Consider the following 14,985-nt stretch of genomic DNA (forward strand, 5'->3'; position numbering starts at 1 on the left):
GATGCTGGCGTCCTCTGGACTCGTCTGAACCGGCTGGCCGGGGAACAGTCGTGGGGCTGAGGGCGGAAGCACCGCATCCTGGGCGCTGAGACTGTTGAGGCCTGAAAGCAAAGTGCCGTGAGAACGGCATTTGCGGGCCATGTGACCCAGAGGTAAAGGAAATAGCTCTTTTATTGAGAATTTGGGTACCGCAGCCCCCGTCAGGGGGTGTGGCAAATGAAAAAACAAAAGATTCTCCTCCCGGCCCTCCACCGGAGGACGGAGTGGTCTTACCACCTCCGGAGCTAACTTCTCGTCCTCTGGTTCCGCTGTCTCAGGGACGCTTGGGAGCCTTCCGGGTCCTCGAAGTGGTCTGTGAGGCAGGGGGCGTACGCTTCCGGCGGTTTGCTCGACGCCGGGGCTGAGAGCTGGGCCCAGGTTGGGGTGGAGCAGAAGGTCTTCTGGCCGCAGGAGGATGCCCTCGGCGAGCAGGTGGGGCCTGGGCCGTGGCGGCAATCTTGCGGCGCAGCATGATGTGCGAAATGGCCTCCGTCTGCTTCTTCACCAGGGAGAACTGCTGGGCAAAGTCCTTAACGGTGTCGCCGAAGAGGCCGAACTGGGAGACAGGGGCGTTGAGGAAGCAAGTCTTGTCAGCTTCATGCATCTCAACCAAGTCCAGCCATTGCTGACGTTCCTGGACCACCAGAGTGGCCATCGCCTGCCCGAGTGCCTGCGCTGTGACCTTCGTCGCTCTCAGGGCGAGGTCGGTCACTGAGCGGAGTTCCTGCAGCGTGTCGGGATCAGGGCCACCCCCGTGCATGTTGCGAAGTGCCTTGGCTTGGTGGACCTGCAGGAGAGCCATGGCATGCAGGGCGGAAGCGGCGTGTCCGGTAGCGCTGTAGGCCTTCAGCGGTGAGCGAGGATGTTGCTCTACAGGACCGGGAAGGGAGTACAGGGCGGCCCGCCAGGTGGTAGTGCTTCCGGGACATAAGTGGAGCGCAACAGCTCTATCCACCTGGGGATCTCCGTGTACCGCGGGCGACTCCGCCGTCGAGGGTGGCGAGGGCGGATGAGCAGGTGGCGGTGCGACGAGTGGAGAGGGGTGCTCTCCACGAAGACGTCAGCTCATCATGCACCTCCGGGAAGAAAGGAACCGGGAGCGAGGCTGTGAGCGCGCCCACGCCAAGAACCAATCGTCCAGCCGTGATGGCTGTGGGGAGGATGGAGGGTTCCAATCCAGGCCCACGCTGTTGGCTGCCCGGAAAGCATATCGGACATCTGTGCGTCGGCCTCCTCCTGGGCGTGCAAGCCCGGCGGCAGCCCAGAGGAGCCCTCAGCATCAGAGCCCACGCCCTCGATGTCGCGGCAAACTCATCTGCTTCCATCGCAAGAGGGTAGGCAGACTGGCTGTGAGGCGAGTCGCCGCCACCTCGAAGGGGACGGGAGTCAACGAGCGTGCCGGGCGCGGGTGGTCCGAGGGGGCGTACCCGGCGGAGCTGCACCCGCTGCCATCCCCGAATCGCCTCCATCGCCAGCCGCATCGTCCTCAATCCCGTGGGAAGAAGGGGATTGTAAGCAAGCCGTGACTGCAACGTTGTCATGGTCATGTTCTCGCAATGAGAACATGAACCATCCACAAACGCAGCCTCAGTGTGATCACTGCCCAGACACACGAGACAACGCCTGTGGCCGTCGGAAGCGGAGAGTACTCTACCGCATCCAGGAACAACACAGGGGCAGAAAGGCATCTTTATAAAGACGCGTCCTTAAAAGGACGTTCAATGCCGCTGTGTTTTTTGCTCTTTTAGAGGAAATTACTCTTTTAAATAAAATCACTCTTTTATGAATGAAAGAACTCGTGAGAGATCTTTCTTATCTGCAACTGTCGATGCTTTCGGGCAGGAAGTGCACAGCCGTGCAAACAGGAGAAAGCCGCTGTTGTGCGCCGTAGAATCCAACAGCATGCAGCAGAGGATAGCAGGAACTCGGTGTGTAAAACGCAGCAGTCTGCAAACACGACCATCGCTCCGAAGAAATTTTCTGAATGAACTCCCGTATTTGCGCCGCTTAAATACCCATATGTCCGGGGGCGGGACATGCAAATACTGGTTGCCCACTCTCATTGGCCTTTTTTCATAGTTCAGAGGTGAATATCGGCGCTCAAGAGAGACCCCTAGTGTCGCTTCTCTGACACAACGTGGAGAGAGCGACAGAAGGGGAACAAATAGTCAGGCCCTGATATTTTTCTGTTGACTGTTATAATATAGTTGTGATGAACTTTTGTTTATTTTTATTTGTGCCATGCTTTCATATCAGAGAAAAGATGAGGTGAAGCTGCTTAAAGACAAGGAGGGTGAGACCGGAAGAAGTAGCTCAGAGTTGCAGGTATGTGCTGTGTAAAGGGTCAGATAATTAATTTTAATTATGTCATGTCAGAAACAGGCTAGCACATTTTCATATTTCATAGGAGAGACAGGGAACAGGCACAGAAGTGCAGGTAGGCAAGCAGGATGCTGAACCCAACCACGCAAACCCGAAGCTCATTGCAGTGCAGCAGCTCACCAACAAAACGCTAAGGTTCCAAGAAAAGTGGTACCGTGAATTTCCTTGGCTCCACTACAGTTCAGGAGTCAGTGGAATCCTATGTTTTTTCTGTGCTCAAGCTTTTGGGCATGAAAAATCAAATTTGGCCAAGAATGCAGATCCAACATTTGTCAAAACTGGTTTCCGAAACTGGAAAAAGGCAACTCAAAAATTTGCAGAACATGTCCAAAGCAATGCACACAAAGTTGCTATCACTACCCACTGCCAAAAAACAAAACCAGTAGATGTCCAGTTATCTTCAGCCAAAGCTGCACAGCAACAGGAATCAAGACGGTGTCTCATGAAAATTGCGGGCTCTGTACAGCTCTTGGCACGCCAGGGAGCTGCTCTTAGGGGCCATGAAGCTGATGAGGGTAATTTAAAACAGTTGCTGAAAGTAAGATGTGAAGATGACCCTGGCTTAGAGAAATGGCTGTCAACAAGAAAACATGATTACACATTCCCCAAAATCCAGAATTAATTTTTAAATCTATTTGCAAACAGCATAATTAGGGAAATCATTAGCTCAATTCACATGCTGCCTCTCCTCCAATATTCCATTATTATTGATGGAACACAGGACATTGAAGGAACTGAACAGGAAGCCATATGTGTCAGGTATGTTGACCATGATTTGGTTCCTCACGAGGTCTTCTTGGGGTTTTACGAAGTCTCATGCACTACTGGGGAAAACCTAGCAAAAGTTGCCACAGATGTGTTGTTGCGCTTGAATCTTCCGCTGTCTGGTCTGCGTGGACAAACATATGATGGAGCAGTGAACAAAACAAATGTCAGGCAACAGAAAGGGAGCACAGGCCAGGATAAAGGAGATGCAGCCACTGGCTTTGTATGTACACTGTGGCGCCCACTGTGCAAATCTGGTCACCCAGGCTGCTTGTACACCGTCATCACTGACATCTGATGCCCTGGATTGGGTCCACAAGCTTGGCTGTCTGTACAAAATGTCAGGCAAATACAAAACAAAATTTGTGAATATTGCAGCTGCAGCATCTGGGACAGTTAGCAACCTGCAACCCTTGTGTCAAACAAGATGGACGACCAGGACTCCAGCAATCTGGTCTGTTCTACATCAGTACGAGTCCGTGCTACTCAGCTTAGAGCACATGGCCCAAACAGATGCCTCAAACACTGGTGTGACAGCAAGAGGGCTGCTGGAGAGGTTTGGAAAGGGTACCACAGTTTTAGGGCTCATGAGCCTAAATTGCACACTGCAGATGCGAACAGAAACGGTGTCTGGTATGCTCTCTGCAGCAGATTGTGTAAGGACCACCCTGAGGGCAAAGAGAACTGAGGAGAAGTTCCAGGAGATATACAGCCATGCAACAGAGATGATTACCAAGCTAAATATTGAGCCCATTACCATGCCCCACATCCGCCATCCACCAAAACGCTTCATTGGTAATGTCACTACTGCACACACACACCTACAACCCCAGAAGAACACTACAGAGCTGATTTCTTCAAGGTGCTGGATACTGTGGACATCCAGCTGAAGGAGAGGTTTGATCAGGGTAGTCTGAAAACACTGACGAAGCTGGAGGAAGCCCTCCTAACTGGGGATGTAGACACTGCTGTGGTGGACCAGTATCCTGAATTAAACGAAAGGTCACTGAAAGTGCAGCTGAATATGTTTAAGCTCCAATACTCATACACAACCACTTCAGAGGCCGCTACTATTCTGAGGAATCAGTTGCCTGAAGTCCGTGGACTTTTCAACCAAGTTGAAGCACTTATTCGACTACTTATGGTTGTTCCTACTGCCTCTGCGGAAGCAGAGAGGAGCTTCAGTGCTCTGAGGAGGTTGAAGACCTGGCTGAGAAGCACAATGTTGCAGATTCGCATTAACAATGTAGCAGTCTGTCACATTCACAAAGAAATGCTGGATAAAGTCAGCAAGGAAAACATTTGCCAGGAGTTTATCATGGCGAATGAGTACAGGAAGCATGTGTTTGGTTTTTTCATGTGATAAGAGGAGAAAGGACAGTATAGAAGGGTGGATAGTTAGTATATGGAGAGATGGGATTGAATTGATAGATGGAGGACACAAAAAAATCTCTTTATATTAAAGTTAAATATTTGTTTTTATGTGTGTGAGATTGTTTCAATTTTGCATCTTGTGTGACAAATAATCTTGTGTACCTGCGGTTTGGTGGATGTGTCTCTGACTAATGTCAGATTAAACGGTTAGTTTGAAATAAAAGTTTGTTTTGTGAAAATTTTTGACTTTATAAAATGATTCTCTCAAGTCTTGGCTATTAAACAATAAATAAGGTAAGACATATTTTTCTTATATATAGTTTAGTAGCCTATTATTCTTTTTGGCAAAATGTATCATTATAAACAACTTTATATCCATTTCCTGGATTTTGAATCGCCATAGTCCCTAAATGTAGCCTATATGTAAATGGAGGAAATGGGATTCAAATCGAAAACATTTTTTGATCGAGAACATCATTGTGTCCCCCCCACTTCTCAAACCAAAGTTACACCCTTGTGTTTTACATTCATACGAGCAGACAGAGAAGTAAGTGTGAAGTAATAGAAATAAATCTTGTGTAAATGGTCAGCTTTACGCTAAGCTAAAATGTTATTTCTAGCCATTTTACATGCACATGTTACCAGACACCATCATATTTATTATCAAGAAAATTAACGTTAGATCAAACTTTCTTTTTTTCTAATAAGATCTTTGATATTAGGGCAAAAATCATATTCTTGATAATAAGTTTATATTGTTTTCTTGTTAAAATGTAAAAAAATCCTCAAAGCAAAATCAATTATATGAATCTTGTTTTAGAAACAACACTGCGTAAGATATTTGGGTTTTTCAGATAATGTATTTTTAACATGTGTATTTTGTTTTATTGTACTGACAGAATTTTTATAGTCAAAACAAGTGAATAAATCTACCAGTGCTGAAGATGTAATCCAAAGTATTTAGAGTATGTTACTGACCTTGAGTAATCTAATGGAATACGTTACAAATTACATTTTACAGCATGTACTCTGTAATCTGTAGTGGAATACATTTCAGAAGTAACCCTCTCAACACTGATTGTTAAACCACACAGATTAAAATAATTATTTCTCCGCTCTTCAAAACCACCTCCATGCTTGTCCAAGAAAAAGCATTCCATTGACAGATGCTCGGAAAATGATAAGGAATTTAAGGAAACAAAACTGCAATGCTCCCGTTAGTTTAGCAGGGGTTTGACTCCCCAGAGATGGAGCAACCCATCTGATAAACAATGCTGCAATGCTAGCATTTGTGCTACAGGTTTACAATGATCAAAAGAGAGTATATACACTTGTTTCTTCAGGTATTGTTAAATAAACTTTAATGTCATATAATGTAGGAAGTTTGACTCATTTATCGATATTATTTAATAAAAGTGAATATATCTCCCACCCCGGGTGCTAACATGTTTGTGTGATGTCACGCACCTGCATCTCGGAGTTGAACATTTCTGCAAGAGTTTCCACGTTGGAATTTCAACTTGAAGTGGCATTCCATTGCACCTTTCCTTGTAGGAAGTTGGGAAATCCAACTTTCCGAGATGAATGAAATGCAGCATAAATATGGAGAGACTGGGGCAAGTTGTCACTTTTTACTCCGCAGAATATTTCCCAGGACAGGTTTATTTTTGAATGTCATTAGACCCTTTTGAGATGAGGAAATTCACAAGTAGAATTATATCAATTGTAGATAGGAGGACAGTGCAGGCATTTAGAGAAAAAGAACAATGACTGATGATCACCGACAGGTGCATGCAGGTTAGAACAATATCCGACTTGCTGTGATGTCATGATGACGTATGTAAACAAAATTCCAGCGACAGTGAGGCGGCCGCAGTCTCTGGACTTTAGAGGAAGGCAGCGCAGGTGCTTTTTCTGAGGTACGCAAACTACATGCATGATGGGAAACGACGCCTAATGCTCATTGGTTTAAACAACTCTGATGCTTTGTTCTTTTTTTGAATTGTTTGATTTTTAAACTCTAAGTTCATGCAATTCATGCAGCGGTGCTGCTTCCAGATGCAGGAAAGCAGTTGTGACAGTCATTACACAGAATTGGTGGGCAGACATCGTTTTTTGTTATTTTATTTCCATGACCTGTTTTCCCATATTTGAGTTGTAATCTGAAATGCGTAGATCATGTTCAATCAGTGATGTCCAATCATACTCCCCTTGGTCTGCTTGCAGTTATATCTAGGGCCCCTAGATTTCCTATTATAATTCTTCTTCCTCTTTCTGGAAGTCTATTGCTAACCCAAATTTGGCACTCAATATGGGTGGGTATGACTAGACCCAACACAAAATTTGGGGTCTCTAGAACAAACTCTATAGCACCACCACCAGCTTATAAATAATTTGGTCTAGAAACAAATGCTTTGTTCTTCTGATTACTCTCCTCATGGAGATAGCAGTGGACCCCTTAAATTACAAATCCCCAAAACACATTACAGTGGCCGCTATCTTAAATGATGATGTTAATTGTTTTTGCATCTTCTCCTAAAGATGTCTTTAGGTTTTTGATTTACACAACTGTTATTGAAATACGACTAATTTAACAAAGTTGTTGTAAAACAGGAAGTGAGGCTGTGTCTCAGTTACGCTTTGTCCTATTGAAGTGAAGCTTCATTAGGACCATGATCTGAGGTAACATGAAAAGTTTTGTGAAAGCGTCACATTTGGGTCAATAAATTCCTCTTGCAACTATATTTTATGTTTTTTTGATGTAATTGAACAAATTGCCAAAAATTATTACATATATTTTGAATTGCTTAATTATTTGTAAAATGTTTATATATATATATATATATATATATATATATATATATATATATATATATATATATATATATATATATATATATTTTTATTTATTTATTTTTTAATAAAATATAGTAATATTTAAAATTCTAAATATACATATATAATTTCTACAACCTTTTAAAATGTTATAAAAATCATTTATGTTGACATTTCACCTAGTTCTGTCTGATTTTATGTTTCTCATAGATTTGCGCTTATCAAGGAAAATGCGCTTTGAGGATGGTATATCCATGAAGGATTACATCAAGATGATGGCTTACATGATTGTGTTGTGTTTAACACTGGCAATTTCATTATCGTTTTGGGTCCTGTCCATAACCGCCAGCACATACTACGGTGAGCACTTTCAATTTTGAGTTTGTCATATTTGAAGATGATGCATACATTCTGGAGTATCTAGTGCAGGGATACTCAACTTTGGAAAGCCGGGGCCCAGAAAGCAGGATCCCTTTAGCCTCGAGGGCTGCACACTTTTTTTTATTTAATTTAATTTATTAATTTAAAGGTATAGTTCACCCAATAATTTCTCATTATTTACACACCATCCAGCCATCCTAGAAGTGTTTCTACAGAACACAAAAAAATATTTTTAGAAAAATATCTCAGCTCTGTGGTTCCATAAAATGCAAGTGACTGTTGACCAGAACTCCAAAGCTCCAAAAAGTAAATCCATAAGATTCAAGTGGTTTAATCAATGTCTTCTGAAGTGATTCAGTTGGTACTAGGTGAGAACAGAAGAAGTTTTCACTGTGCACCTTGTAATTGCAGTCTCTAGGCACGATCATGACTTCAAGGTGGATTGCACTTCCTAGCGCTTGACATATGCGCAGAGCGCTAGATGGTGCTATAGGAAGTGTTATCAAGTTTGAAATAATGATCACCAAGGAGTCAATGAGATGTATATTGAGTCTACATTACCAATTAAAGACCAGGCTTCCAAATTCACTCCGTGTAGTGCCTCATTTATCGGGGATGTGATTTTTCCGGATTAATCCGGAATTCCGGATTTTCCGACCTGAAAATGTGACCTACGTGAATCATGTAGATCTGTAAAAAAAACTGGTGGGGGTTACTTGTATTTGCTAGCTATACAATAATAAGATAGCTAAGTTAGCTACTTCTAGCCACCCTTAAAACTTTGCTGTATGAATCGTTGTATGATGTATAAGTTGTTTTCAAGGTTTTGGCAACTTATAAATTAATTTCTTGTGAATGGTTGTGACAGTGTTTTTATGTAAAGGCGTTTCAGACAGCTTGGATCCGCGGGGTCGCTCTGCGCTACCTCATATACCGTAAAACTTAAAAAAAATAGCCCAAATCGTCGAACTGCACCGGCTTGTATTTGAGACAGGCGTCTATATGAGACAGGCCTTTATAATTTAGTGTTGAGATGTTGTTCCTACAGTCTCTAAAAATCTCCAAATGCTCCACGTGAAACTGCGGTCTTCCGACCTACTATCGTGTCAATTGATTTGGATTAATATGCGCGAGGGAGAGAGAGCAAGACAGCGCTCGTGTTGTTTGAAGACGTGAGTGCTCTCTCTCTCTCTCTCTCTCTCTCTCTCTCTCTCTCTCTCTCTCTCTCTCTCTCCTCTCTCTCTGCTCGTTTGCGCCCTGTCAAGCGCAGCAGTCATTCTTTTGCGGGACACAAATATGCTTTGGCGGCCGCCAAAAAGCGGACGATCTGACGTTTTTTAGAAGATTAAATACAACCCGAAACTAAAAAACACTAACTACACTAACACTAACTAACTAAATCACTCTGAGAAGCCGACGGCCGGCAAGAAAATGGCAAAAGATGCCATCATGGCAGCAGCTGTGAGTGCCAGGCGCAAATTCCAAAAGAAACGTGTAGAGGCTCTAAAAAAGCTTGCTACAGTACAAAGGCTAAAGAGTCAGTCATACAAAAATTGAGGCCTTCTTTTGACATGAAAATTTGCATGTTGCACATTTAGCTGTTAAAGTTGGGTAAAAATGTAAAACAAAAATAAGTTAAAATATATGTTGCACATTAAGCATTTTAAGTTTGGTAAAAAAAAAATGTAAAAAGATATATTTTATTTTTTAAATTCAAATCAGTTGTTGTCATGTGTCATACTGTACAAAAAAAGTTGCATGTTGCACATCTAGCTGTAAAACAAATTAAAATGTATTTTTTGTTCAAATTAGTTGTTACGGGTCCTGCTTCACTATATAGGTCAGCCACCAGTTTGATCGGCCGCTGGGGGGGGGGGTCTCAGTATATTTTCCTGCTTTTTTGTCCTTAGCCAGTCACATGCCTGATTAATTCCCCATCTCAAATGAAAGAAAAGAACATTATCAGTATGCTTGTCCTATGTACACGATCAGCCAAAAAATTCTAGAGACTGTTGTGTGTGAAAATCCCAGCAGATCAACAGTTACAGAAATACTCAAACCAGCCTGTCTGATTATCTAATCTCAGTGGGGAGCGGTAGTGTAGCGGTTAGCGCGCTGCGCTACGAACTTGGCGACCTGAGTTCGATTCCCGCTCATGGCCAACACCACTGATGATTAGCTGAACCGGTCCCAGGCCTCCCCTAGGTCGACTCGGCCTAAAATGAGTACCTGGTCGGGTCTGACAGTCTGTTAAGGCTAAATGGGGGATCTTTGTCTTTTGTTTTTTTTTGAGCAAAAAAAGAAATGTCCTCTCACTTTCAACTGCTTTTATTTTCAACAAACTTAACATGTAAATATTTGTGTGAACATAAAAAGATTCAACAATTAAGACATAAACTGAACAAGTTTCGCCGACATGTGATTAACAGAAATTGAATAATGTGTCTCTGAACAAGGGGGGTTAAAATCTAAATTAGTATCTGGAGTAGCAACAAGATGCATTAAGTACTGCAGTGCATCTCCTCCTCATGGACTGCACCAGATTTGCCAGTTCTTGGCAAAAGAACCAAAGCACTTACAAGTTCCTGGTAATTTCTGGGAGGAATGACCCTATCCCTCACCCTCCGATCCAACTGGTCTCAGACGAGCTCATTGAGATCTGGGCTCTACGCTGGCCATGGCAGAACAATGACATTCCTGTCTTGCAGGAAATCACACACAGAACGATGGCTGGTGGCATGGTCATGCTGGAGGGTCATGTCAGGATGAGCCTGCAGGAAGGGTACCACATGATGGAGGATATCTTCCCTGTAACACAAAGGGTTGAGATTGCCGGCAATGACAACAAGCTCAGTCCGATGATGCTGTGTCACACCACCCCAGACCATGACGAACTCTCCACCTCCAAATCGATCCGGCACCAGAGCACAGGCCTCGGTGTAATGCTTCATTTAATGCTTTGGTTGAGGGTAAAAAAAGCACATATTGCCGGCTTTATCTCCACATATGTATTGGTAGATGGAGGTTTGTCGTGTTATGCAGTACTTTAGTTTTGCAGTATTGGTTTATTGAGTGAGACATGTCTTACTCCCTGCTGCCAAGTTTAGGCAAAAAGCCAAAATGCACATGTGAATCTTTTATAAGAAACTATCTTAGAAGGCACCTCTATAGGTAGTACTCAGTGAGGCAGCTCACTAGTTTTTTTTAGCAGACTTTTATGTGTCTTATGTGTCTACTCATCTGTAATTCATTACATATTATTTACTATTTTTCAGGTACACTGCAACCAGTATCGCCATTTCGATGGCTGTTTTCAGTGCTCGTCCCTCTCGTTATCACCATTCGAGCCTTTAAAAGAAAGAGTCTTGATCATGGTGGTGCAATAGCAGGTAAGGACTGATGATCTAGCAGTGTAACTGTGTGCACCAACAGAAGCTCAAATCCTTCATTCTTACACAAACTCACTAGGGCTGCAGTTAATGATTCATTTTATAATAGATTGATCTTCGATTATTTATTTGATTAATCCTATAAAACAAGCAAAAGTTTATTAAAATGTATTTATTAAAATTCAGGATTTGATACACTCATATTGCTTTAAATAAAGCCCAAATCAAGAAAAGTTCAGTTTGAATGTTTTTTCAATGACTTTTAAGACATATTCAAACCAGTTCCTTTCCTTTAATAGTGAAACTTCTAAAGTACTGTTCATTAAAGTTGAAATGTTAATTCAGAGATGAGTGGGACTAAAGACAATGGCGACCTCGTGCTGTCATGTTAAATGTTTTCAATGTCTTTAAGTCCCCAATGAGCAGTTTCATTGAAATACTTCATTGAAAATCATGCCAAAAAATTGAAAGTAAAGTAAAATGCATCCAGCAGATTCACAAACAGTCATTTTGTGCTGTGGCTGGCACTGACACGATGTCCTAAGTTGGTAATTTGGTCGTATTATACTGTATATAATTTATACATGATATTCAATATTATATCTGTTGCCACGTTTGTGTTTTAATGGTACAATCATTAGATAGAGTCACATAGTGCAGCAGCGTTCATGATTACCTGGTAAAGTTTATGATTCAGCTTAATTACATTATACAGTACAATTGTGTGAGTGTAGATTGGAATAGTGTGAAACATTATTTTGTTATTATTTTGTCACATTGTGTTGTGCACGTTGCAGCCGAGCAAGCAGTAAAGAACTTGTGCCGGGGGATCCGTCAGTACAGGAAAACTCATGTGCGAAAGGTTTCACCAATTGAAATAAAAAATTAACAAAATTATTTTTGAATAAAACTATTTAGGAAATTGCAGCTGTTTATCCATATGTTTTGGGTTAAACACAGTTGTGTGTTTTATTACTCTAATTTATTATTATTCTTTTTTTTTTTCTCTTCAATTTAATGTTGCTACTCTAATCGATCATGTTTGATCTCGCTTGACAACATGTTAGTCACTAGGGGTATAAATCAGACGTTTAATCACAGTACGATCTTGAATTGATTCTCTTGGCCTGCGATCCAATACTGCAAGAAACTCTTTCATCAACGGAAGGTTGCGTTTGCACTGATGTTGCCGGACAAATTGAGAATAGATGCTAAGGACTGTGTTGTGGATGAATCTGCACGTTCTTTGTGCTTATGCCTCCTGTTGCTTGGAGTTTGTTTTGTGGAGTATTTCTTGTAGGACATTGGAGTGATTGGGTCTTCATTGCACTCATGTAGCAGTCGAATGGGTCGGCTCACTGAACATTCATTTGACTGTCTGAGGAAATGGGTTTCACGTATGGCTGGTGTGTTTTTACTGTTTCGTTAATTTCACTACAGTGAGGGTCATTCTAGTTGTGTTACTACCTACTGTAGGTTTAACAGCATTAACATTGACCATACATTATCAACTGAGCACGATTTAGCAATGCCTATACTGAATTAGTGAAACCTATATCATAGAGCTCATGGAGAAACTGTCCAACCAGTCACATTAGAGGGCATTCATTTTTTTGAGAAAATCAAACAAAAACTGTCTGTCCATGAACATTTTGCCCTATGCAAGGCATTTATGTTGGAAAAACTATATAAAATGTATGAGTTGAGGGGAAAATTTTCAAAGGAAAAAGAAAGAAACAGAAAATAAGTTGAGGATCTAACCTTGAATTAACTTGCATAATAATTGCTAACAATTATAGGCAAATGCAAATGAGATGACATCATCTTTACAGGCTTCAGAGTTAAACATACAGATCCAAATATGGTGAACTGTTGATCTACACAGAAGATGTTATCTAGACACATAACATCGATTAGCTGGAACCACAGAGTCTCAGTTGGTCAGCAGATAATTGTTAAAGGGTCAAATGTAATCGTAAAACCAAAAGGACTCTTCTGGTGCCAGAGGGGGACTGACCAACATCGAATTACCTGGCTGCAATTACTCCAACAATTCCTGTAATACATTTAGAGAAATACTATAGGATAGAAAGATAGACTGCATCCTAAGAGAAATGGCAGACTGTATCTTCTTAATGCTGAATGTCAACGAGGCCCAATTTGAATGTTTTCTTTTTCTTCTAGAACAAAACATCGATAGCTCAGAGCTCGTACGTACACACTTTTAGGGCCTGAATATTTCTAGGTGAAAGGGTACAGAAGGTTTATTCTTTGCCAAAAACTCAAATACAATAAAACCTTACTTAAATTCTTTGTTATAACAATTGCAAGTGAAAGTATTCAACTTATCAGTTGGCTGAAGAGACAGGGGTAAACCCACCCCTTCAGAATATAGTTTAACAAAATGTAATTATTAGTTAATTCTATCATAATATAGTCATGGCAGTTTGTCTGAAAGGATACAAAATGTTCAGATGTCTTACAGCTGGTCAGGAGCAGGTACAAATTTATAAACGGGGCTGATATGATAATATATATTGTTCTAGTCAGTACTCTAGCTGCTGCATTTTAAACCAATTGAAGTTTATTTATTGAGCCTGCAGGACATCCTCCCAGTAATGCATTACAATAATGTAGTCTTAACATCATGAGCCCATGAATTAGTCTTCAGCATCAGAAACTGAGAGCATGTGTCAGAACATGGGATATCGATATAATGATTATTGATCGGCATGTGATTTTATCGATATATACACTCACCTAAAGGATTATTAGGAACACCTGTTCAATTTCTCATTAATGCAATTATCTAATCAACCAATCACATGGCAGTTGCTTCAATGCATTTAGGGGTGTGGTCCTGGTCAAGACAATCTCCTGAACTCCAAACTGAATGTCAGAATGGGAAAGAAAGGTGATTTAAGCAATTTTGAGCGTGGCATGGTTGTTGGTGCCAGACGGGCCGGTCTGAGTATTTCACAATCTGCTCAGTTACTGGGATTTTCACGCACAACCATTTCTAGGGTTTACAAAGAATGGTGTGAAAAGGGAAAAACATCCAGTATCGCGGCAGTCCTGTGGGCTGAAAATGCCTTGTTGATGCTAGAGGTCAGAGGAGAATGGGCCGACTGATTCAAGCTGATAGAAGAGCAACTTTGCCTGAAATAACCACTCGTTACAACCGAGGTATGCAGCAAAGCATTTGTGAAGCCACAACACGCACAACCTTGAGGCGGATGGGCTACAACAGCAGAAGACCCCACCGGGTACCACTCATCTCCACTACAAATAGGAAAAAGAGGCTACAATTTGCAAGAGCTCACCAAAATTGGACAGTTGAAGACTGGAAAAATGTTGCCTGGTCTGATGAGTCTCGATTTTTGTTGAGACATTCAGATGGTAGAGTCAGAATTTGGCGTAAACAGAATGAGAACATGGATCCATCATGCCTTGTTACCACTGTGCAGGCTGGTGGTGGTGGTGTAATGGTGTGGGGATGTTTTCTTGGCACACTTTAGGCCCGTTAGTGCCAATTGGGCATCGTTTAAATGCCACGGCCTACCTGAGCATTGTTTCTGACCATGTCCATCCCTTTATGGCCACCATGTACCCATCCTCTGATGGCTACTTCCAGCAGGATAATGCACCATGTCACAAAGCTCGAATCATTTCAAATTGGTTTCTTGAACATGACAATGAGTTCACTGTAGTAAAATGGCCCCCACAGTCACCAGATCTCAATCCAATAGAGCATCTTTGGGATGTGGTGGAACGGGAGCTTCGTGCCCTGGATGTGCATCCCACAAATCTCCATCAACTG

General features: G+C 42.0%; 1 protein-coding gene across 2 annotated transcripts in view; it reads left to right on the plus strand.

Annotated features, from left to right (window-relative positions):
• The window catches only part of tmem19 (transmembrane protein 19), a 75,784-nt gene that overhangs the window by 33,143 nt on the left and 27,656 nt on the right, over positions 1 to 14,985 (plus strand). For both annotated transcript variants that reach the window (XM_052119062.1, XM_052119061.1), the window contains exons 2-3: positions 7,606 to 7,755; positions 11,052 to 11,165. In XM_052119062.1, the coding sequence (XP_051975022.1) occupies positions 7,626 to 7,755; positions 11,052 to 11,165 (244 nt within the window). In that variant the 5' untranslated portion in view covers positions 7,606 to 7,625. The remainder of the gene's footprint in view (positions 1 to 7,605; positions 7,756 to 11,051; positions 11,166 to 14,985) is intronic.

Source organism: Xyrauchen texanus, chromosome 45 (genome assembly GCF_025860055.1).
Source record: "Xyrauchen texanus isolate HMW12.3.18 chromosome 45, RBS_HiC_50CHRs, whole genome shotgun sequence".
NCBI classification, from domain to species: domain Eukaryota; kingdom Metazoa; phylum Chordata; class Actinopteri; order Cypriniformes; family Catostomidae; genus Xyrauchen; species Xyrauchen texanus.